This window comes from Podarcis gaigeae, assembly GCF_964106915.1.
Source record: "Podarcis gaigeae genome assembly, chromosome: 10".
NCBI lineage: Eukaryota > Metazoa > Chordata > Lepidosauria > Squamata > Lacertidae > Podarcis > Podarcis gaigeae.
The window spans coordinates 46555359-46577811 of record NC_139686.1 but is presented as its reverse complement, the minus strand read 5'-3'; the positions used below and the strand labels follow the sequence as shown (position 1 = coordinate 46577811).

At 38.7% G+C, this 22453-nt stretch overlaps 2 protein-coding genes and 1 long non-coding RNA gene across 8 annotated transcripts in view; 2 read left to right on the top strand and 1 right to left on the bottom strand.

The window, feature by feature from the left end:
• Positions 1-2392, top strand: part of MON2 (MON2 homolog, regulator of endosome-to-Golgi trafficking) — a 59946-nt gene extending 57554 nt beyond the window's left edge. For all 5 annotated transcript variants that reach the window (XM_083698902.1, XM_083698899.1, XM_083698898.1 and 2 more), the window contains 2 exons: positions 162-244; positions 1043-2392. In XM_083698902.1, coding sequence (XP_083555028.1) covers positions 162-244; positions 1043-1206 — 247 coding nt within the window. In that variant the 3' untranslated portion in view covers positions 1207-2392. The remainder of the gene's footprint in view (positions 1-161; positions 245-1042) is intronic.
• Positions 2393-4385: 1993 nt separating this feature from the next.
• LOC310825653 lies at positions 4386-22067 on the top strand. Its single transcript, XR_014555383.1, has 2 exons — positions 4386-4989; positions 21376-22067. It is a non-coding gene; the product is annotated as an uncharacterized lncRNA (long non-coding RNA).
• The window catches only part of PPM1H (protein phosphatase, Mg2+/Mn2+ dependent 1H), a 92925-nt gene continuing 86967 nt past the window's right edge, over positions 16496-22453 (bottom strand). For both annotated transcript variants that reach the window (XM_083699314.1, XM_083699315.1), the window contains exon 10: positions 16496-21235. In XM_083699314.1, the coding sequence (XP_083555440.1) occupies positions 21088-21235 (148 nt within the window). In that variant the 3' untranslated portion in view covers positions 16496-21087. The remainder of the gene's footprint in view (positions 21236-22453) is intronic.

Genomic DNA, 22453 nt, shown 5'->3' with positions numbered 1-22453 from the left:
TCCATCCTAAATTGAGATGTCACGGTGAAAAATAATAGTTTTTAAAGTTCAGTTTTAGATTTTGTTTGAAATCATTGCAGAAATTTATTTTGCATAAACTCAAGTTAATCAAATTTTCCTCGCACTTAAATTCACTTCTGATTTTGTTTTTCCTTTTATAGGCAACAAGTCACAGAAATAATATTTGTTTTAAAAGCTGTCAGTACCCTCATAGATTCTCTTAAAAAAACTCAACCAGAAAATGGTAAGTAAAATAAAAACTGTGTGTGTAAATTACTTATCTTCATACGTTTCTCAGTGAGATGACCCCTTATAGTACTATACCATAGTCGGCAACTATGTGGGGCTCTGGGTGCCCAGGCACCCACAAATTTTAAATAAAGGGGCCCAGCTACAGTAAAAGCAGCACGCCCCAGGCACTCACTGTCATGGGGCAAGGCAGGCGCACCTCTACTATAGAGTTTACTTATTGAATAGTCTTAAATAATACTATGCATAATTCTTTATGTTGACTCATAGTTAGATTTGCCTGTACATTTTCTAACAAATGTATCTCTCAGCAAGTCCTAATTTTTACAGCTCTTGGATACCGCAGTAAAATGATGGGTCTAGGGATGTAATAGTCAATTCAATCTGGTTGTTTTAGCCTTCCAGAGTCCACAATCAAGTATGAACTGGCTAGTGCTTCAAACTGTGCAAGCTTGTTTCATAGGAAGTGTACACAGATTCTATCATTCAGCTATCAACGTAAGGTTACAATCCTAGGCCTACTCTTGAATAAAAACAGCAATTTAGCAAAGGAATTAAGATGCTGAGAAAACATATGTATTTATTGAATCTAAGCTGCAGTGGTCTTTGGCTAAACATACTGTTTTGCCTGTTATGTTTATTACTGGGCCGGTATGAGAGGGCATCTGCATTTACCTTTTTGTTATTCTGTGGATGATGTGTATCTTTCTCTTTATCTCAGGGTTGGGGACAAGGTGGAAAAATACTCTTTAACGAATACACTATAAAATTACTTGTTTTTATTTTTTTACAGTTGATGCTAACACATGGGCACAGGTTATTGCTTTGTATCCAACTTTAGTAGAATGTATCACCTGCTCATCTTCAGAGGTCTGTTCTGCTCTCAAAGAAGCTTTAGTTCCCTTTAAGGACTTTATGCACCCACCAGCATCCAAGGTACAGAATGGAGAGTCCTGACCAAATTTTTGCTTTTCAAGAAAAATGCATCCATCAAACGAATGTTTGTTCTAATGTGAGACATCTTTGATGAAATCTCATGAGCAGTACTTGGCAAGCAGTGTTGACCGCCTTTAAACTGTACTAACCAGAATTCTGTGATTCATATCACTTCAAGCTTGCATCTCAAATGTTTCTGGGTGAATAGCAATGCAAGCCTTTGACTCACTGACTGGAATCCATTTTAAAGTACAGTACTTGCTACAGTAACTTGAAGTGGTGATTGAAAAGTGGGCTTATGTACAGCTTGTTGTGTATGTGTTAATGATGTAATTAAGAAAAAAAAGAAACCTAATTCATTTGGATTTATTAGGCAGGTGTTTTGCACCATTTTTTCAAGTACAAAATTGTACTAAAATTTTATGCAAGAAGGTACTGTAACATTCCACATTATCTGTAACCAGCCTTTGTAAACAAAGGGAAATGTACTTGTGTGTATAATAAATCGTACAGTTCTGTAAAAAAAAGTTGCATTTATTGTTTAAATTCTTTTTTAAACATCAATAATGTTAAAAGCTTGAAAATGTATTTATTATGAATACTAAGTTGTATGCTTGCATTTTTACTTAATATTTGCCTTCTTTGTTGGCAGATATGTTCATTCATATCTGATCATGCAGGTGATTTTTTCCTTTTCTCTTTTGGCATATTTGAATGTATCTTATCTGTGGCCAATGAATAACAATTCTGCTAACAGGACGTATGAATAAAGATAGTGGCAAAAATCTGTGAGCTGCCATGTTGAAACAAATGAATCTGCATAAGCAGAAAATTGCTGTGTAGCACTCAAAACACTACCATACCTCATTTCACTAAATAATTGTTTTACTGTCAGCCCTTTTTTTGTAGCTCTGCTTTTTTAAAAAAACCCTTTTAGTTGAAATGTATATTTTTTCGGTTTCGCCCCAAACAGCATTGGTCACTATTGTTGAATTATGACTTAAAGCAAAATGATTTTAAGTATCAGCAATATTTTACTTGTATTTCTTGTCATTGTTTCAATAATTTTAAGTGCTTTGTTTTGTAACGTCTTTTCAACCTGAAGAATAACTGTTCTACTCTTTGAGTATAATATGTGTGTGATACAAACCGAGAAGTGTATTTTTGAAGATAGTTTAGAGATATAGTAAACTGTCATGAAGTAAAATTGTTTGTTTCCCTTTACTATGAAGTGCCATGGAATGGGTATTTCCTGTAAAACCTCTTCATTGTTTTATCCCTAGGCCACACCACTTAAATTTTAGTCAGACCCTAATCTTTATAATACTGGAATATGTTGGATTGAAAGTTTTATTCTATTATCCATTCTCTGCTGTGAGAACTTCAGCAAAATAGTAAGTTACTATGGAGGTGACACACTTTACAAGCATGTCTGGTCACCTGCCACATAAATAGTGTCACAGATAAGGCACATGCCATTAACTACTATAACAGAGCCCTTTCTGTGCTCTTACCTCAGAAGCCTCCATGGTTACTGTTCTGTGGTGCTTTGTAGACTTGCACCTTTTGTCATGGAACAGCCAAAAAGCATACTTGTGTGGATTTAAAAAGTTTCAGTTTTTATTTCAGCAAGGTTGCATTAAATTGTTTTAAATATATATCTTAAGTGTTCTGAATGTAGTACAAATGAACATGGTAAAGTCTGCACTTACAAGCCGAAACATATTTAGCTGAATCCTATCCTATCCACCATTAGTGCTTACTTTCAATTATGTGTGCCCAGGATTGCAGCCATTGAGTTAAAGGTTGCTACCCTCTGAGAAGGAAGATATGCCAAGCTCTGTTTCCTTTTGAAGTCATCTTGTGCTGTATATGTTGCAAGCTTGATACAAAGATTGGGGAAGAGACACTATTCCTACTACCTCCAGGACATGCCATCTTGTATTTCACCAGAAATGAGCTCATACCATAAGCTCTGCAATGTGCTCTCAATTTATGACTCTTACTTGCCAACCAGATAGCTTGACATTTTCTTTCTGTGTTGTAGAACAATAGTCTTTCTGATGCTTACATGCTCCAGGAAGCAATATGAGCCAATGATTTGAATTAATGCTATCTTGATTGAGTGGTAAATTAACTTTTTTATAGTTTTCAACCAGTTTGTATGTTCTTTTGTTTAGAAAGTATCAGGCATAAATAGAAAATTTGCTTTGAATTGGTTATTACAGTTGGTATTTTCTCTTATCATTTTCTCATAGTAATGTAAGGCTAACTCTACTTACTTACATGGATAAGTCCCCCATATAGTGTATAGATATGTTTCAGATTGATTTCAGTTTACCACACAATCTGCCCTGAATTTATGATTAATCTAAATGAAAAGGTACATTATATGTTGGTCTTTAGAATGTTTAGCAGAGCAATCTGTTAGATGTGAGAGGGAGAAACCGAGGCAGAGGAAGTGTCAGTTCATGCATCCTTTGAGGAATGAATTTCCTGCTTTTAATTTGGCCACTTAAGGCTGCTTTTGTAATAATTTCCCCCTCCAATTGGTAGTTTCCCCCAGCTCTACTTCCTGTTCAAAACAGGAAAGCTTTGGATTCTGTGAATCCACAGCCTCTTACCATATCAGTAAACGTTGTAAATAATCTATACTCCTTGTATAGATCTTGTTTTTGTCATTTATGCGCTTTGAGTATAAGTTCACTTTTCTGCCTGTAACTTTAAAGACAGCTACTGAAGCATGCATGGACAGCACAAAATATAGTAAAACAACTTTTGGATCTTGGTACTAGCTGCTAATGTGTTCAAGTTTTTAGCTTTAAAGCCTTACTTCAGCTCTTCTGGGGAGGCTTTCGGTTACAGCACCAAGCATGGTTGTTCCCACCATATTGTTGTAGGTGCCTGCTAAAAACTTTATTTCAGCAAGTCTAGCCAGATAAATAATTTAGTTTTTTAGTTTTACTTTTCTTTTGTTTTTGTTTTTTGTGTTGTTGTTTTTTTGCATATCATGTGCACTGCTTAAGTTTTGATTAATTGACCTCTACCTGTATTAGTGGTGGTAAATGAGGTGGTAAGATCACCTACAACTTTTTTTGTGATTTAGGCTGCAAGCCAATACTTATTTTACGTTATAAATCCTACTCAATTCAATGAGGCTTACCCCTGAGTAGACATGTATAGGATTTCACTAGTTTGTCCATGACACTGCAGGTGATTAACAGTCTTAGATTGTATACATTACAGTGGGTTAAGTTACAGTATAGTGCTGCATGATTATTCAAAGTCCCGTTATGTTCAACGTGGCATATTTTTAGGATTTCAACCGTATCACACAGTATTTTTCGCCTTTTATCTGTTGTGCCCCTTTGCAGCGCGATAGGCAACTTAACGCCTGGCAAACGCAAATTTTACTCAATTCCCCGTCTAGGCCTAGCTTGTCCTGGACTACATTTCCCAGCAGCCTTCGCTCGGAGCGCGAGACTGGTCGTCAGATGCCCACACCCCTCTATATTTTCGCGCCGAGATTTGCTGTTCCTCCTCACGCGAAGAAACGGGAGGGGGGAAATACATCCCATTTCCCAGCATTCCTTGAGGCAAGGGCTTTAAAGCGAGTTCCTGTTTGCCCGAGGGGATTAATTGACCGGCGCCGTCTTTTCCTCGGGGGCCGCAGCAGAGAAGGTCGAGAGCACCGACCTCCCAGCCCACCCCCCGCAACCCCGCTCCGTTGCCGGTCTGTTCTTGTTCAAGATGGCGCTGGAAGGCTCCGTGACGGGCCAGGCCTACGAGTCACGTGGACAGAGCGTGAGTACTCGGGCTCCCCCCCCCCGCTTTTCCCCATCTCTATGGTTTGGATGGCCGGGCGCGCCAAGAGGGAGGCGAGCAATAGGCGGAGGGAAGTGGGGGGGCTTTTCTCATCCTTCCGGAGAAAGGGAACTCGGCGGAGCCTCGGAAAGGGCGGGAGCGCGGCGGCGGCGGCGTCTTTCACTGCGATACAGCGCTCGGGGGGTGGGGGAAGGCGGCGTGGAGAGGAAGATGCTTTCGCCGTCGTCAGAGGAGCAGAATTTAACTGCTGCCCTTAAAGGAAGGGACCGAAAAAAACCGTGTTCTTCCTTTCTCCTCTCCCGCCTTCGTCTACCCGCTTGGCGGCGGCGCGTGAGGCGGCAAGCGCCATCGTGTGCCCTCAGCCGCCAGGAATGGCGCCTCGTCAAGCGCCTCACCGCCTTTTATTCCCTCGGGGGGCCGGCGCGCGCGCGTTCGGGTGGTTGGTTGGGGGGGGGGAGGGAGAGCTTGCAACGGTCATGTTCGAATTTTGAGAGGGGAGGGGGAGGGCACCGGTCCCTGCTTCTTTCTCCGCCGCGGAACGATGCCCTAAAGCTGAGGCGAAGGCGAGTGTGTGTCAGGGAATATGGGAGCACGAATTTTCTCCTCAGTTTTGTTCCCCCTTGTTCCTCCTCCCCTCCCGCGCCTTCGCTTTTCCTTCTCGCGCCGATTGACAATTAAGCTCCTGGGGACTGCACCAGCTGTGGCCTGTAATGTACCTAATAAACGAGACTCCCTCGCGTCAGTTTCAGGTCATGCAAGGAAAAGGGCAGAGCGGGGGGTGGCGGCGGGGTAGGTGGGGGGTGGCGGCGGCGTTGCAATGCGCGCTCTGGGCGGGGTTTCCTCCTGCCCTTCGCGAAGAAGGGAGTCTGGCTGATGTCTGCTGCAGATAAAGGAGACAAGAGGACCGTCAGAAAGAGCCCAGACCCTTTTGCCATGGCTCCTTCCTTCCTCTCTCTCTCTGGGCTCTTCATTTTATTGTGGGTGGAACATGCCCGCCTTTCTTCTCTCCTTCCAGGATGGGGTCGGGAGCACCATGCCCCTGGCTGAGGTAGTAGTTTGTGCTGTTGGTCGGGTTGTGACATTGCCCGCTGTGGAGATAACTGCGCAAGCTACTGCCTTGCTAGTGCTGGTGATGATCAGCTGCAGATGAAGACAATGACAATGGGAATCCCCTTTGTTTTCCCAGGGATTACTTGCATACGGAAGGAGGGGTGGCAGCAGAACCAAGCTTGCCTTTGCCGTTTCTCTGTGTGTGTTTAATGCCTCTCAGTATATGGCTTTGCAGAGCTTGGCTTCGCACAACTGAAATGTTGCATTTTCCAGTTTTTTATTTCCTCAGGAAATGTCTGAATTTTGAAATGCACAGTATTTACGTCAGTTTTGCATGTTGTATTCCTTAGTGACGTCCTGACAGATACTGTTCTATTCAGATTATTGGTTTGGTTAAAGAAAATGCCTGTTTCTTGTTATTTATTACATATCCGTGGAAAGCTAAAATTTATTGTACATCTTGCATGTGCTGAATAGACAGCATCTCATACGACAAATCTCTTTAAATGGGCACTTACATATTTATAGTGAAATTTTGATACTTGTATTACACCAGCAAGGACATATGTTAGGTTGTGTTGCTGGGCTGATGAGTTTGGGATATAATGAGTGGCAATTACTGTTTGAATTCTGGTTATGGAAATGACATCAATAAAACACCATTTATGAGGTTTTCATAAATTTTAACGACTGTGCATTTATTCTGCACTGCATATAAAAATACTAAAAAACAGTAGTTACATTAAATAAGACAACGATATCAATACCTAATATTTTGTAAGAATAATACATAACATCACATGCCTTCCTAATGACAGATGCTATAGTCTTCAGCTTTAGAATTAACAGTGCAAATCTACACATGTCTACTCAAGAGTCCAATTTATAATGGGACATTACCAGGTAAGTCTATAGCTGTCTAACTAGTTGGTTTTCCCTCCAGTGTACCATTTAACTAATATTTAATTAAGTTTAGAAGCACCTAATATTTCATGAATTCTAAGATCTCCATGTTTTAAAACCTTAGGATAAAAAGTAAAGTGAAATAGTGACATCCAGCATTAGTCCTGCTCAGAGTAGATTGTTTAAAATCAATGGACTTCAGCCCATTGATTTAGGAGGACCTACTTTTGAGTATGATTCATGTTGGATATAACTCAGTTTACCCAAATTCCACTATTATTAGATGACAAAATTAAAAATAATTGGCAAAAGAACTGTGGGTAAAATATCTTAAAGGCTTTTTATTACTAGTATGAAACACAAACTAGTATGATCACTATATAAAAGCTCCTTAATTAAACTAGTGTTTGCCCTTGCTGAAATGAATATACTGAGCTATGGATTGGAAAACAATAGGTTCTTTACTTGTAAAGGTTCATTGTCCAGTACTTAGTATTGTGAACAACATCCTCTCTGTGTTGTATGCTTTTATTAGTTAGGTGTTGGATTTCTTTTTTTCCCCAAACTTTGTATGGCTAAATCATGAAAAGATAGGAATACATTAATTTGAAAAGCTTATATAATAAAACACATTTATCTTTATTTAATATCTTTGGTGCTGTATGCTGAGCTCCAGTGAGTTTCTTTGTTTAAAAAAACACCTGAAACTTAGAAAGCTGTAAGGTAGGGTGGCCTGTTTAAAGAAGATATGCTGAAAAAATAAATTGAGGACACAAGTTAGAGCAGTAATGGGAAAATGTAGTCTTTGTGGCAAACGTGTTATTTTTCACTTTATCTAAAAGATGTAGCTTAAACTTGGATCTAGAACACTTAAAAAAGTACTTTCAGGATACACAAGGAAACTTTATGATTAATTTTTCAAAAGATTCATCAAACACAAACATTTCTGCATTGAATAATTTTATGAAACCTCAGAAAAAAAATTCTGACTGTTTTCATCCTCTCAGTAGTATTGTTGGAATCAGTATCCCATAAGAATGGGGAGTGAATATAGGATTTTTGAAAATGTGCAAAAAATTCCTTGTAAATCATAACGTGAGGTCAGGATGAAATTGCTTTTTAAATTTTAAGAGTTTCAGCATCATCAGTTAGGAAACCAATCAGATTTTTGCACACAACAGGGAACTATGATGAACATTTACTCATCCAAGTTCAAACTGTCTTTGTAATGCAGTTTGAAGCACATAATTGGATGTGGGTCTTTACTGTAGACTCCTACACCAAGTAAGAAAGAACTTTGGTTGTATCCAACTAAGTTCTACTCAGAGCAGACCCACTGGAATTTCTGACCTAAGTTGGTTGTGTCCATTAACTGCTCTGAGTGCAACCCTTCATGAACTTTACATAGCTTTAGGAGTGATGTTTTCATTTCAGCTGCTAGTGAATTTGGCAAAATGCTCAGCGCTTCTCAACAAGATTTATTCCATTAGTGTAGTATACAAAAAAATAGGGTAGAATTCACTGTAAAAGCAGTTTGTGGGTTACAAGTCTCTGTATGTGTGCATACGTAGGTAGATAATATATTGAGTACAATTCTCTTCCCCTCCCTAGTTCCAGGGCTGGGAAGAATATAATTAGTTCTGCATTTTACAAAGCATTGAACAATTGGAACAATTTATGTTTTGCTCTTAAGTAGATATCTTTCCCATAGCTAAGTCATCAGTTGCTCTTCTGTTTTTCAGACTAGTGCCCATCATTCCAATATGACCCCTACCACTAGCAAGGCAGCACAGTTCTATAATTTAATCCTAGCAGTTATACAGCTGCTGCTTTTTAAAGGTATATGCACAAAAGCAACATAACTGCATGGAACTAGACACAATTTAAAATTCATTAAATGAATTGAATGGGAGCTTTTCTTTCTCGTGAGTTTTGCCTATAAATAACCTTTTCGGGTATTTGCAGTTGTATTTTATTGGTATCAGTAGATAAGGCATTAATGCCTGGGGCTGAATTCAGTATTACATTGATCTTCTTGAAGCAGAAATAAGGGCTTAAATCCAAAGAACTGAGAAGGATGAGATAATGTATTAGTCCTGTTCTGTGAACTCTTGCAGAAGCTACTTCTTTCCGTGCCAGGGTATGAGAAGCTTGCAGAAGCTACTTGCAGAAGCTACTTCTTTCCGTGTTCAGGGTATGAGAAATATTTTGAAAAAGGGAGACACAGACTGGCCTTAAAAACAGCCCTACAGGACTTGGGTTCACTTTTCTCACTACTAAGCTGGGAACCACTTACATGAACAAAATATTTTTCCACTAACTAAACCTATATTCAAACTGTTCTACTAAAATTACCTTCCATTCCCTTCAGGCTTATTATTTTAGAGGGCATTTTAGGAAAGTGGGATGGGCTAGTAGAACTCTTGCACAGGACTGGTTTAAAGTGAGCAGCTATTACATGTAGGTGTAGTTAAGAACATAATTGGTGCTGAAGGTGCTGTTAAATGTTACATTTCCCTACATTATTCCAGGTGGTTTTAGTAACTTACAATTTATGAAATCTGCATGGCTTGAGAGCAAAGTTTTTAGTACTTGGGGAAAATACTGAGTTGTAGACATAGATCTAACTAGTATAGTGAGTCTACCCATTTATTAAAGTATATCATATCCTGCCTGCCTTTCATCACAGAGTTTATCATGAAGCCAAACCATTCAGAAATGCTGCATAATACATTCATCACATTCCATCTCATGAACGGGGAAATAATGCTTGAATATTTGAATATTCATCAGTGTTCTGGGGTGTCTCTTTTAGGTGTTTTGTTGGAATTTCTTCAAAATTGTCAGTGGGGCTAAAAAGTTGGATGCAATTATTTGATTTTGTATACTTCACCTTCCTGTAACTTGTTAAGAAAGAGCTTACTACAAAATAAAACTATAATAATAAATTATATATAATACAAGATTTAAAATAACAACAGCCACAGAGAACAGTGAAGTAAAACTACTTTTCCAATACCTGGTAGAAAGAACTAGTCTTGGCCAAGTCCCTGAAGGCTAGCTGTGGTTATGGCAGGCAAATAATGGGCGAGATCATGCCATACATTTGAAGTATATGATTTCCCCCAAAGTCCGGGACACCTCACAGAGCTAAAAATTCTCAGCACCCTTAAACTAGCTTCCAGGATTTTTTGGGGAAAGTCGTGTATTGCATATGTGTTGACTATATGGTGTGGAATTGCCAAATACCTGGAGAGGTAGTGCCAGAACAGGAAAGGTCCTCCCCCTGGTCGCCCATCTAATCTCAAGCTAGGGTGACTAGGAGGAGTTCCCTAGATACTATGATACATTGATGCAAATATGAATTATCTCAGGCCCTCCAGATGATAGACTATAATTCCCATCATCCCTGACTTGTTCATGCTGGCTGGGCCTGGTGTAAATTTGAGCCCAACAACAGGTGTACTACAAGTTTCCCATTTCTGTATTAATAGCTCCTGAGACAATGCGGGTTAATTTGTAGGGTTTCTTAATTTACTGTTGGGAGTTGTAAAATCTTAATGCCTGAATATGTGAATGCTCAAAAGTGGATGGGGTTAGGGACATGCATGTAAACAGCACCCTCACCATGCCACACGCACACACTGGCCTCTCCCTCTTTCCTTCCCTCCCTCTCCCCCCCCCCCCCGTACGTCTCTGCCTCCTAAAGGCTTGCACGGCTGTTTGTTGCAGCAGCCCTGGCTACAAGCTCTCCAGGCGAATGGTGCCTCTGGGGCTGGCCAGGGGGTGCTTCCCAGGCCCCTGTGGGCAGTGTGAGGAGGCACCTCTCAGGGGTGGGGCAGTTCAGAGAACAGGGCCTGTGGCTGCCCAGACGACTCCTAAGGAGAGGAGATGAGGCTGAGGGGAGGGTGTTTGAAAAATGGTGAGAGGCTACCAGCTCTGCAGGCAAGGGGTGACATAACTGGACTCCTGATTCACACAAGGGTGCTGTAGAAATAATGTAGTTGGTCAAGAAAGCCATGGACTCAAAAAGATTGAAAACCTCTGCCACGGAGGCATGACACTTGTGCCACTTAAGAAACTCTTACAAGTGCTCATTCTTGGTATCCTAACTAGATTTGGCTCCTTGGCAGAAACACCCTTCTGCTCAAGTTGCTTATGTGAGTGCAGATGTGCAGTACTGGGTTCACCAAAGATCTATTTAATTTTTCTGGAGACACCTTTTCATGTACAAAGATTGCTTATAAATGTTTGGCACAACTAATAATTATATAAAGCTTGTTACCCATAGCTAGAGCTGAATTGTTTTTAATGTTTATATATTAAGGGAAGGGAAGATATATTTATTATCCAACTCCTCTTTTAAGAGAGATTGGTGCAGTCATTGTTTGTCTTTTGTAGAACACATCTTCATCCAAGTAGATTGCAGATTGCAATGCCTTTTGGCTGCAATTCGATAGGAGGCAAATATTAGTTTATGTACTATAGTCTGTAACACATTGGTGTTTATAGAAGGTTATTCCATGAGTTGTGCCGTGACATAGTTGTATAGAAGATAAAAGAATGGAATGTGACGATTCCATATGCTGTTACACTCATTCTTCCTGTGTATGCATAGAGGCCATAGGAAAGGAAGCAGTGTCATTCATTTGTTCCTGTATCAATAGTCTTAAATGTTATGCACGTACATGAATATAAAAAGCCTGTATACAAATTAAAGTAAACCATTCTTTAGACTAGACTAAAATCTAAGAAGATTAAGGAAGAGAATGTGATTGTGCATTGATGCACCACTACTAAATAGCAACTTAATTGAAAGAGATATCATTTACATTAAAAATGTAAATGTAATGTAACTTGCCATTTTTAAACTGGTACAATGAATGTGGTTGTTGTGCTGGTTCATATGGTCATCTTTGTATGCCTATTTATTGCTATCACTCTTATATGTAGGCATGCCACTTTAATACTCATTAAATCACTTAGCATAATGCCCTCTGTTCACATTGGTACCAAGTCATGCAGCTTGAGATTTTGTCATGTGCCAAAATGTTTCAGCTATATCTTTAGCTATATTCCAATATAATATAGATCCTAGCACAGATTGTGTAATGCTGTCTCCTTTTAACAAGCAGTAAAATGTCATGGGGCTTTAATAGCACATGATTTTGTTTTTTAAAAGACTGATCTACTGAGCAACAACAGCAAAACGTTACTAGTTCTGACATACGTTTGCTGTCACTCCACTACAGAGCAACACTTGATCAGTACAATAAATTGTTACCAATGGTGGTATAAAGGGCTTTTAAAAAGTATTGAGGATTCAGTTGCCAAGTACATCTGACTCAGTAGTTCAGAATCAATAAAGCCACTCAGACACATAAACATAGAATGACCTATCGTTCTTGTGGTGCCGTTGCTACCTCTGCTGTCATCAGATAAATCACTTTCACACTATTGAATCAATAATCATAAATTAAATACCTATTGTTATGCCATCTTATGAGAAATTCTCATGGCTTAATTAATTCAACAGCTGTAGTCATCTGCCCCTTCCAAGAGAAATGGCTTTAAAAAAGCAACTCCATTGTGAAAGGGAAATTTATAGTGAACTATTTGTTTCTACATAAAATATATAAAATGGAATTCTTCAGCCTATCCCAGCTAATTCATGTTTCGATTGTACCCAGCTGCTTAAATTGCACTGCTCAGAGATTGCCTTGATCCCCAGGTGCAGGTATTCCATCTGTGCTGCTCTGAAAGACTATTTACGGCAGAGGTTAGGCCAGTGATTGCGGGGATGGAAAACTCATTTCTCAGCCTGGCTTTTATTTACACTCTTATTAAAGATCCTTTCACTCACGTTGGAATGGCAGCTAGTGACTGCAGCGAGTATTTGGCACCAAGCCAAGCAGTAAAATTACAATGTTGATGAAAGATAGCCTGCTTCCATTTTAACCTTTCCCTGTTCACTCCATCTACATTTGCATGAAGAAGAATGATTATTGAACAAGATAGTGGGGGACAAAGGGATAAGGCAGGCCTGGGCAATTGAGCTCTCCAAAAAAAATCAACTGTGCCACTGATTTTGAAACAAGTCATTGCTTTGCTAATATGTAATTACCCTTAATTATTATTAGAAATTATTTTGAAATAGAATGGTGGTGCCACTCATGTCATTTTTCTCGCTTTAAAATTGCTGCCTATTTTGCAATAGGAAAATGCACACGCAGGTTTCTATTTCAAACTTCATGCGAGCAACAAAAGGTAATGCACAAGGAACATCCTTAAAATGTCTTTTAAATGGTGATAGTTACTAAGAAATTCATGGGCCAAGTATAAAAAGCAGTATTATGCTTTAGAAAGGAAAGTTGTGGCTCTTCATTTTCTGGTCGCACAGTAAAATTAGAAATATATTGAAAAGGTCTGGAAGAGTAACCATATTAGGATGTAGCTAGAGCCAAATAGCTGCTGCCATTCCATGTGTCTCTTCCTCATAGCATCTAAACCAGCACAACATATGATGGGATAGCATCATGTTATGTGCTGCCATGGCCCCACCTGATAACTGAAAAAGGTTGGACAATTTCATTTTTACTTGGATGTTTTGAGGAAGTGAGCAGAGAAAATGAGAACAATAGACCTCTGTTCCATAAACTGCAATGCCAATTTTTCCTGGAAGGGTAGCAGTGACTGCCCCCCCCCCTTCCCAAGCTGCCTTTCTCCAGGCCAACAACCAACCATTAAGGTCATGATGCCTTTTTATGAGATAGGCTCACTTGTTTCTCCCTTTGTCATACTTCAGTTCTATTCAAATGTATTCTGCCTATATGTTCCTATATTGAGGTTAAAATGAAGTGTATACTTGCTTGGTGCTGACTACTGGTATAATATTCTTACACTTTGTTATGCAGGGTGAAAGTAGAACTTGAAAAGTGAAGTTAGTTTATAGGTGGTCCCTGGAAGGCTAAGTTTACAAATGGCTCCCATTTGAAACAGTTGAGAAGCAATGGGTTGTATACAACTCTGCTCTTCTGCTCAAGCAAGAGACTTTCCACTTGCATGAATTGACTTTCCCCTTCTCCATGTGGTTCCCCATGCATCCTCAACATCTGCACCAGAGGGTTGAAGGGTCCTCTGGAGCAGATTTTGGGGCACATGGGAAGAGAGGAAGGGGAAACCCTGGTGCACAAATGGAATTCTGCTGTGCAGTGTTAACTACAATCCATAGGTCTATCTCATTAAGGCCTTAGGTCTGGAATCAAGTAACAAGTCCTGCTAGCAGAAGCCCATACAACTTAAGATAGCTGCTCAGAAGGTTGGCAGCTCGAATTCCCACAACAGCGTGAGCTCCCATTGCTCTGACCCAGCTCCTGCCAACTTAGCAGTTTGAAAGTGTACCAGTGCAGGTAGATAAATAGGTACCGCTGCGGCAGGAAGGTAAACAGCATTTCCATGTGCTCTGGTTTCCGTCATGGTGTTCCATTGTGCCAGAAGCGGTTTAGTTATGCTGGCCACATGACCTGGAAAGCTGTCTGTGGACAAACACCGGCTCTCTTGGCCTGAAAGCAAGATGAGCACTGCAATCCCATAGTCGCCTTTGACTGGACTTAACCGTCCAGGGGTCCTTTACCTTTATGATAGAACAACTGGGCTTTCCCTCCTCTAAGTTGGGTGGGGGCAGGGGTCAAGAGAACAACACCCCAGGGGAAGACTGCAGGACGGGGTGTCATTTTGTCTGGCAAGCTGAAATGCTTATGCTGATAGCACAATTGCTAGAAAAGGCTGGGAGTAATGCATTTTACATACCATATTTTTTATTGTCGCATACACTTTAGGAATTTACTTCTTCAGCAAATGTTAATTTTCAGCTTGTTTTCCAGAGCAATGTTAAATAATTTTGATGTGGTAAAATTAAAACAATGGGGAAACATTCTAGTCCATTCTCAGTCTGGGTACCTCATAAATCTATACTAAACATATGCCAGCATCAACAATGCCCTCTCAAAATATATGTATATGTTGAATTCAAAGAACTGTGCCACATATTAGGAACTAATTCTCAAAACAAATAGTAGTACCTATTATGAAATATTTGCCAACTTACATGGATATTTGCAAGTACAAACAACAATATGAAAGAGAAATATTTATCCTATATATTCAACCAATGCCTTCATAGGAAACAGGGCTCTGTGGGTTATAATATTATTTTTAAAAGAAAGAGAAAGAACTATGGTTGCCTTGCTCAAGAAATGCTTTTAAAATAAACTCAGACAACCTGCAATGTGATTCTGTAATCAATGGTGGATTCTTCTGAAACAGAATGTTTATGAATAGGTAACAAGGGTAAATCTAACCTTTGGAAATTTCTATCTGGCCCCAGCAAAGCCTCTGATACGGAGAACCTCCATCATACATTATACATATCACCTTGATTCTTCCATGGGCTATAGTTAGTCATCCTCCCCCCCCCCCCCCAGCTTGGGCCATCAACCAAGCTTAGCAGAGCTTTCCCTTTATTATACAATCCATCTGCTCACTTCACTGCACAGGCAAATCACTGTTTATCTGAGTGAAAGTTATAAGAGGGCCCTGCTGAAGCCCCTGTTACTATAGACACTGGAAAGGAGAGCACTGACTAACCCTTTGCTGTTATCTTTTTCTCTCACCCCTCTCCCTTGTAGCTAAGCCACCCCTTCCTCATCAGCTTTAAGCCTTGCACATGGAGCTAAAATATTCCCACTTCCCTTTGTTGTCTCAGCATTATACAAAACTAAAGTTTTTAAGCTTCTTGGTATTGTGTCTAAACAATTTTTAGTATAGTTTCCATTATTTAGAAACACAGAATCCCTTTAAAGCTCTCCCTGATATCTGCCAGTATTTATAATACACTTGCAGAACAGAATTCGTAGCTAGCTGTGCATTATGGAGTTTCAGTCACCAGCCAAACTTAAACATGCATTACAGCTTTCTCCAAGTTTTATTATTAAGCAAGCATTTTATCTTCTAACTTCTGTCTAATTACTGAAAAGCAATTAAAATACTATAAAAACTATAAGGTGCTAGTTGACATATTACTTGACAGTAACAGAGTACAAACTTTTTAAAAGTAATTTTGACCATATGTAGAAACAACAGCTGTTCACTTATTATGTGCTTCTTTGGAATTTTACAAGCAGGACGCCACTGACCCAAACCATACAAAAATCTATAATAACCAACTGGGCATTTGCTCTGGAATTCAGTTAGGTGATTTTACTTAAGTCAATTTTCTTCTCTGCTTATTCCCATTTTGTTCTTCAGCAAACAGAATTGATAGCTGAGTGCTTGAACATGCACTGCAAGAGAACTTAAAAAATGGAAAAAATTAAAAAGAAGGTGCAGTATATACCTATGCAACTATAGTTTGGCTGAGACAGCTCAAAAGAAAGCTGAAGGATGGGGAATTGTAGACTACATCATATTTTCACTGACAGAATTCACCAGCTATATGCCCCAGAAAAGAAGCTCACTGCAATACTACCCAAAATAAGTTTTTATATTTATTTATTTTTTACAATATCATTTTAAAACTTTGTTGTGCATACATTTTCCAGCTTCCTTATTTCATTGCACTTAAAAGTTTCAAAACACATAAAATATATCCCTTTACTAAACATTTTTGTTCTCGGGTTACAAAAAAGTTTTGACATTTCACAGTCACCACGCTTAAGTACATTGATCCAAACAATTTTTATCCAGAAGACTCTTCATTGTTTGGAATGCTGAGCCCAGAATATAGTACATTCCTTGCTTACAGTCACTGTGCCAATAAAGGAAGAAAATGGCAAAATTAAACTGAAATACAATGGAACATCAAAGTAAAGTGGAGGTTGACAGGGAGAAGCCTCCTTCAAGTATAATGTAGGTAGAATTTGGCAGAATGATTGAAGAGGTATTTGGCCACTGTCTATGTCATCTTCATATGACAGGAAAGAAAAATTACAAGTGTGCTATTTTCACATAACTCACAACATAAGAAACAAAACTGCAAGAGTGCATTAAGCAAAGAGCAAAGGACTAAAATAAATTTAGTAGGATTGTGCTGTATGAAAGACAAGTACCTGTAAAGTTCAAGCAACAACCTACAAAATATTTTATTTCAACATGTCACTTAGCGAAGTACCTTGAAGAACGTTCTTATAGAACAAGTATCCCGGACTGCTAGTTTTAAAACTGACAATGCAACTCTATGGACAATTGGGCAAGTACTGAAAAACAACTCTTTGATTATTTGATAAAAATAGAATAATTTTGGTAAATTCTGATTAGGAAGAAGTTAGACATTTTGAGTTACAGCTGTCAGATATTTACTGAAAAGGGGAATTTCCCTTGAACTGTATGAACTGGAAAGGGCAGACAGAATCAGGAGGTTGTTCTAGAATGTTTTAAAATCAGGGGAGAAGGAAAGAGTAGATAAGCTAAGCGATCTAACAAAATGTGTCTCGGGCAATCTCTGTAGTGCTGATTTGCAAATTTGGACAATGTTATCATTGAATATTTACAATTGGATAGCAAACATTGATCATGTGGCTGTAGCAGCTCCATAAGACAAGTGAATTTCCTCTCTTATCTCAATTTTTATTTGCCTCAAAGCTCTTCTAGTTCTGGCCTAGGTGAGATAGATGGTATGAAAGTCTGAGTTTTCCCCATTTTCTTTAGGCAAGTTATTCTAATAATTACCAACACTGTTGAAATAGATGGTGACCCAGTGACGATTTTCCAACCCACCACTTTCCCAAGCTATAGCCTTAATTTCCAGTAACCTTTCACCTTTAAGATATATGTAACTGGTTTACTTTTAAGCATGATTTTCAACCTCGTCTTGGGTTATAAAACTGTTGATACAGCAGCAGCAGAGTGAATTATTTCTAGACAATACTAAATTCCATATTGCAATTTCTTTTTAAAAACAAAACACAGTATTACTACACACCTGGAAATCAGTTATTGAAGTGTGAATGGAATTTTGCTGTCCAGTTTGCATAGCTCTCAGCTAGGCTTGGCAAATGTTCTATGCTGTGGCCCAATAATAAAGCGCATGGGGCAAGATCCCCTCACTGAATGCATGAGCAGAAAACACTTTTACTTACCCACAGGAGCAAAGCAACAGTTCCAAAAGTAGCCTTAAAGTTTATAGGATGTCAGTCTGGAGGGTTTCCAGTAGTGGGAGGAGGCTTTTAAGGGAGGGTAGAGGTTGCCACTCACTTCTGTCTGAATCCTGTCTACTGGCTCTCATAAAATATATTCATCTAGATAGCGCATTGCTATTTTGAAAGATTAAATAAAACAATCTAAATGTTCTATACAGCTCTAAGTTGGTGAAAACCATTACTGGGTATCTTATAGAGATGGAGGCAAGTAAAAGTTCAGATTAAGTTGGCTTAGTTTGAATTAAACACAAATTTTATTTAACAATCCAGAGTTTAGCTTTGGTCTCTCTGGGAATTGAAAGGGATGGTGCAATTTGGGTTATTGATTCAGTCCTAAAAGTACGTCTAAACAATAGCAAGAGTTTGTTAGCATTTGAAATTGTATCACCAAATCTGGATGAAGTATCGTAGAGTGCAACACTGAAAATTAATGTTTCATTTAAATGGTTCAAAAATATTTTTTCATGACATGATAAAATGTAGCAGTCTAGATACTATTCTAGGAAGAATTGGATGCACTCAGAACTACTGGTCATTCTGAACCAGTTTGATGTACAGATGTTTTCTGGAGCTGCAACCTAGGTTACTATCATATGTAGTGTGTTCTTATGAGTCAAAATGAAAATCCAGTTTAAAGTTTTCCTGCACTGGCAAAAGTCCTTTTATTTTGGTTGGTCCAATGGGATTGTTTGCCACTAAATACGTTCTTTTCACTTATGGCACTGGAAATGGGAAATGTGCTCAAGTTCTGTGCAAAAGTATACAAACAGAATGAAGACAGTAATACCTGTAAATCTTACCCAGGGTGTATATATTGTGTTAGAAAGTGTTGTTACACTAGTAATATTCCACAAATGAAATGTTTGCTGCCAAATAATGTCTGTCATCATGAGATTGAAAGCAAATGATGACCTGATTACCCAGAAAAATGATATTGCCTGAACTGAAAAAAACGAGGTTGTGTGGAAGGGCTACACTATCAGTTTTTTAGGCAAAATGTGACCTGCTAATCTGAACATATATGATTGGAAAAACGAGGTACTTTATTGAGAATAAATTTGAGAAGTATTGCTGATTTGTGAAAACACACCACATTATGAAAATCTACTTTTCATGAAATTTTAGATTTTATGGTATCAGAAAAACATTATTGCAAGATTTACTTCATGTCAGAATTAACACTTTTCTGAACTATTCAGTTGCAGATTGAAACTTATTTGCTGCTGCAACAGCATATTGAAACAACTTAACATCTGCTGCAAGGGTGGAATGCAGAGTTAACTATATAGTAGCATTAATAAAATGCCTACTCCAACAGATATGTACAATATATTGTTTAAGCAAATAATTATGTCCAGGCTAATTCTATTAAGAGTGTTTTTGTGGGGGGGAATATAAACACAGAAAGACTTATGGGAACATGTGGTACCATTCTCTTGCGATGTTGGTAGCTTCTCTTAAAAAAAAACCCCTAACATTTCTGAGATGGCTCATCAACTGCCCACGATCACTGTCCACTCATTTGCTCTCAGCTACCTAAAACTGTTTTTTTTAAAAAACCACAAGGATATGTTTCTTTAGTTCTTGGCCAGGGAGATAATACCTGAGAACTAAATTTTGAGTCACCTGTAACAATACAAATGATAATTGGGATGACTCATTCTCATCCTAGAATACATAAAATGTGTGGTTGTACAGGTAAATGTAAATCCTTAAGTTTCTATTCTGTTGCTATGTTAATATTCGAAAGCCTAGGTACAGAATGTCAAACAAACTGATGAGTCTTATCACTCTGCAATGGCTCCTCCCTCCACCTTTCGGATTAACAATGTCTACTAGCAATGTGTACTGGCCCTTGCAATATCCGAGAAGCAATAAACAAAACTGATGCTGAAAGGGCATAGCAGGAAAAAAGATGAAAAGCTACTGTTCTGGAGGAGACTTCTGAAACATACCAGCCTTACATAGTTAATAAGAGGGAAATCAGAAGACAAATTACCAAGTACAATAAACAGTACGTATATAACGATCCTTTCAACAGGATATAAATTAGAGGAGACAGAAGCATTCAATGAATGAAGACGTGTGGTGCCAAAGAAATGGTGATTTCTGGGGAAATCTTTCTAAATCAAGAATTCTCCCAGTCTGCTACATCATAGTTATAAATACAAAAATCTTGACAATAAGGAACACATTTTCCAGCCAAACAGCTTTCCCTATTCTCTTAAGCAAGTGTGCTAACAGGAGGTGTAGATTAGACCTTGTTGAGAGAAAAGGTTGGCTTCACCATCTAAACATATAAAGGGTAACTGTAAGGTTCCAAAATGTTTATGATGGTGTACAAGAGGAAAAGCTTGCTTTATTGACATAAATAAAACTCATCTTTTTGAAAATATCCACTGAAACATTAACAAGATTTGAACAAAAAAAACTGCCGTGTTAGGTTTTGTTCACCTTAGTAACTTATAGCTTAAATTTGCTCAAAAGCAAAGTTAGCCAGTCAATTAATAATGGGGGAAATAGGCTACATTACCAATTTTAATAGCTTTCCCAATTTGCATCTCACATGTTAATTCTGGCTACATTAAACTGGGAAAGAAAAATATTCTATCAGGTTACACTAGGGTCCTCACCAGGAGGGACATTAAAAATAAATCGCTAATATACTAGCAGCATTAAAGTCCTGGTCCTGATATGCACGCACACAAAAAACAAAACCCCACAGGGAAGCTGCAGTTTCTAGGAGATGCCTTTAAATCATTGCAATTCAGCCTCTATGTTTCATGTAGAAATATCCCAGTCTAACCAAGCTTAGAACATAATTTTTAAGTTAAACTTGATCTCTTTTCTTGATAGCCTGCCTTTTCCAGAGGTTCTTACTGTAAAAAAAAAAAAAAACACCTTCCTATTACCAGCTTTCGTGTTTGTTTTACAAGATTCTGTTTCCATGTATCAAAGGAATGACGAAGACAGAAATGTCATCTCCTGAGCCCAGTCTGTCATTGGATATCCTCCAGCCTCTGTCTTTCAGCACTCCTCTGGCTCGCATTACCAAATCCTGAGCTGCTAATGTGTACCTGCATGAAGAAGAAACAGTCACAGATTACAGATGTTGTATAAGTAAAGGTTTATTACTTGCTGGGCAAGGAGAGCATTCCATATATCCTCTCAAAAAGTATTAAGATTTGAAGTGCAGGATTTGTGTGTTTTTTTACAGACCAGTCAAAACTGAAAAGCCTGCCCAGCCCCTCTGCTTGTATGGCTGTCTTTTTCCAACCCAGTCGTCCAGAACACCTGGAGAGCACATCATCAGCCTCAACCAGCATGGCTAATGTTCAAGGAGGAGTTATATTCCAGAACATGTGGAGGGCACTAAGTTGGGGAACGCTACAGTACAGAGGTTTAACTATTCCTTCTTCCAAACTCCTATCCATATCAGAGATCATTAACTATTTTATCAAGCTTTAGAAGTTTTGTAAGAACATTTGAGGAAGGGGCATAGCTCAGTAGTAGAGTGCATCCTTTACATGTGCAGATGGTCCTAGGTTCTTGAGGTAAACATGTCCAGGGTGGATATACAAAGGCTCCCTGGAAAACTGCTGCCAGTGTATACAACAGTGAGCAAAAGGAACCAGTGGCCTGATGGTGATGGAAGGTGGTTTTCTAAGTTCTTAAGAAATAAGTTGGGAGAGGAGTTGTGGTTGATATTTTTAGTATCTTTATTTTTATATCTTTTTAGATGTATGTGGAAAATGTTCAATTTGTTTACTTTTTGATGAGTTTTATTTATTGTTTATGACTACTTTTGTTGTTTGTAATTACACATTTTTTTCATGTTGTAAGCTGCCTTGAGCATGGTTTTAACCATAGAAAGGTTGCATACAAATAAAATGATTAATAGATGAATGAGACCCATGATCAGATATCGATCTCTTTCTCTAACACATGCAATCAGCTATGGAGAAAGCCAAATTGCATCAGGATCTCGTCTCTGAGACCTTTCTCTTTGTGCCATGGGTCTTAATAGAAAGATGTCTGACATTACTCTATTTATGGGCAGGGTTGGTTATACCTTTGTACCATGTATGGAAGATTCTTATTGTCTGCTGGATATTCTCTCCGTTTCAGTAAGGAACTGAGAGAAATCCTGTAGAAATTTGCAGTCAATAGCAGAAGACCCTAGGTATCATCAATACTGGACAAAGCAATTAAAACAGATACATATATATCAGACACTAAGATCCACAATTTGTAAAGACCTAAGGTAGAACGGCTGTATTTCAAGGTAAGAGCAT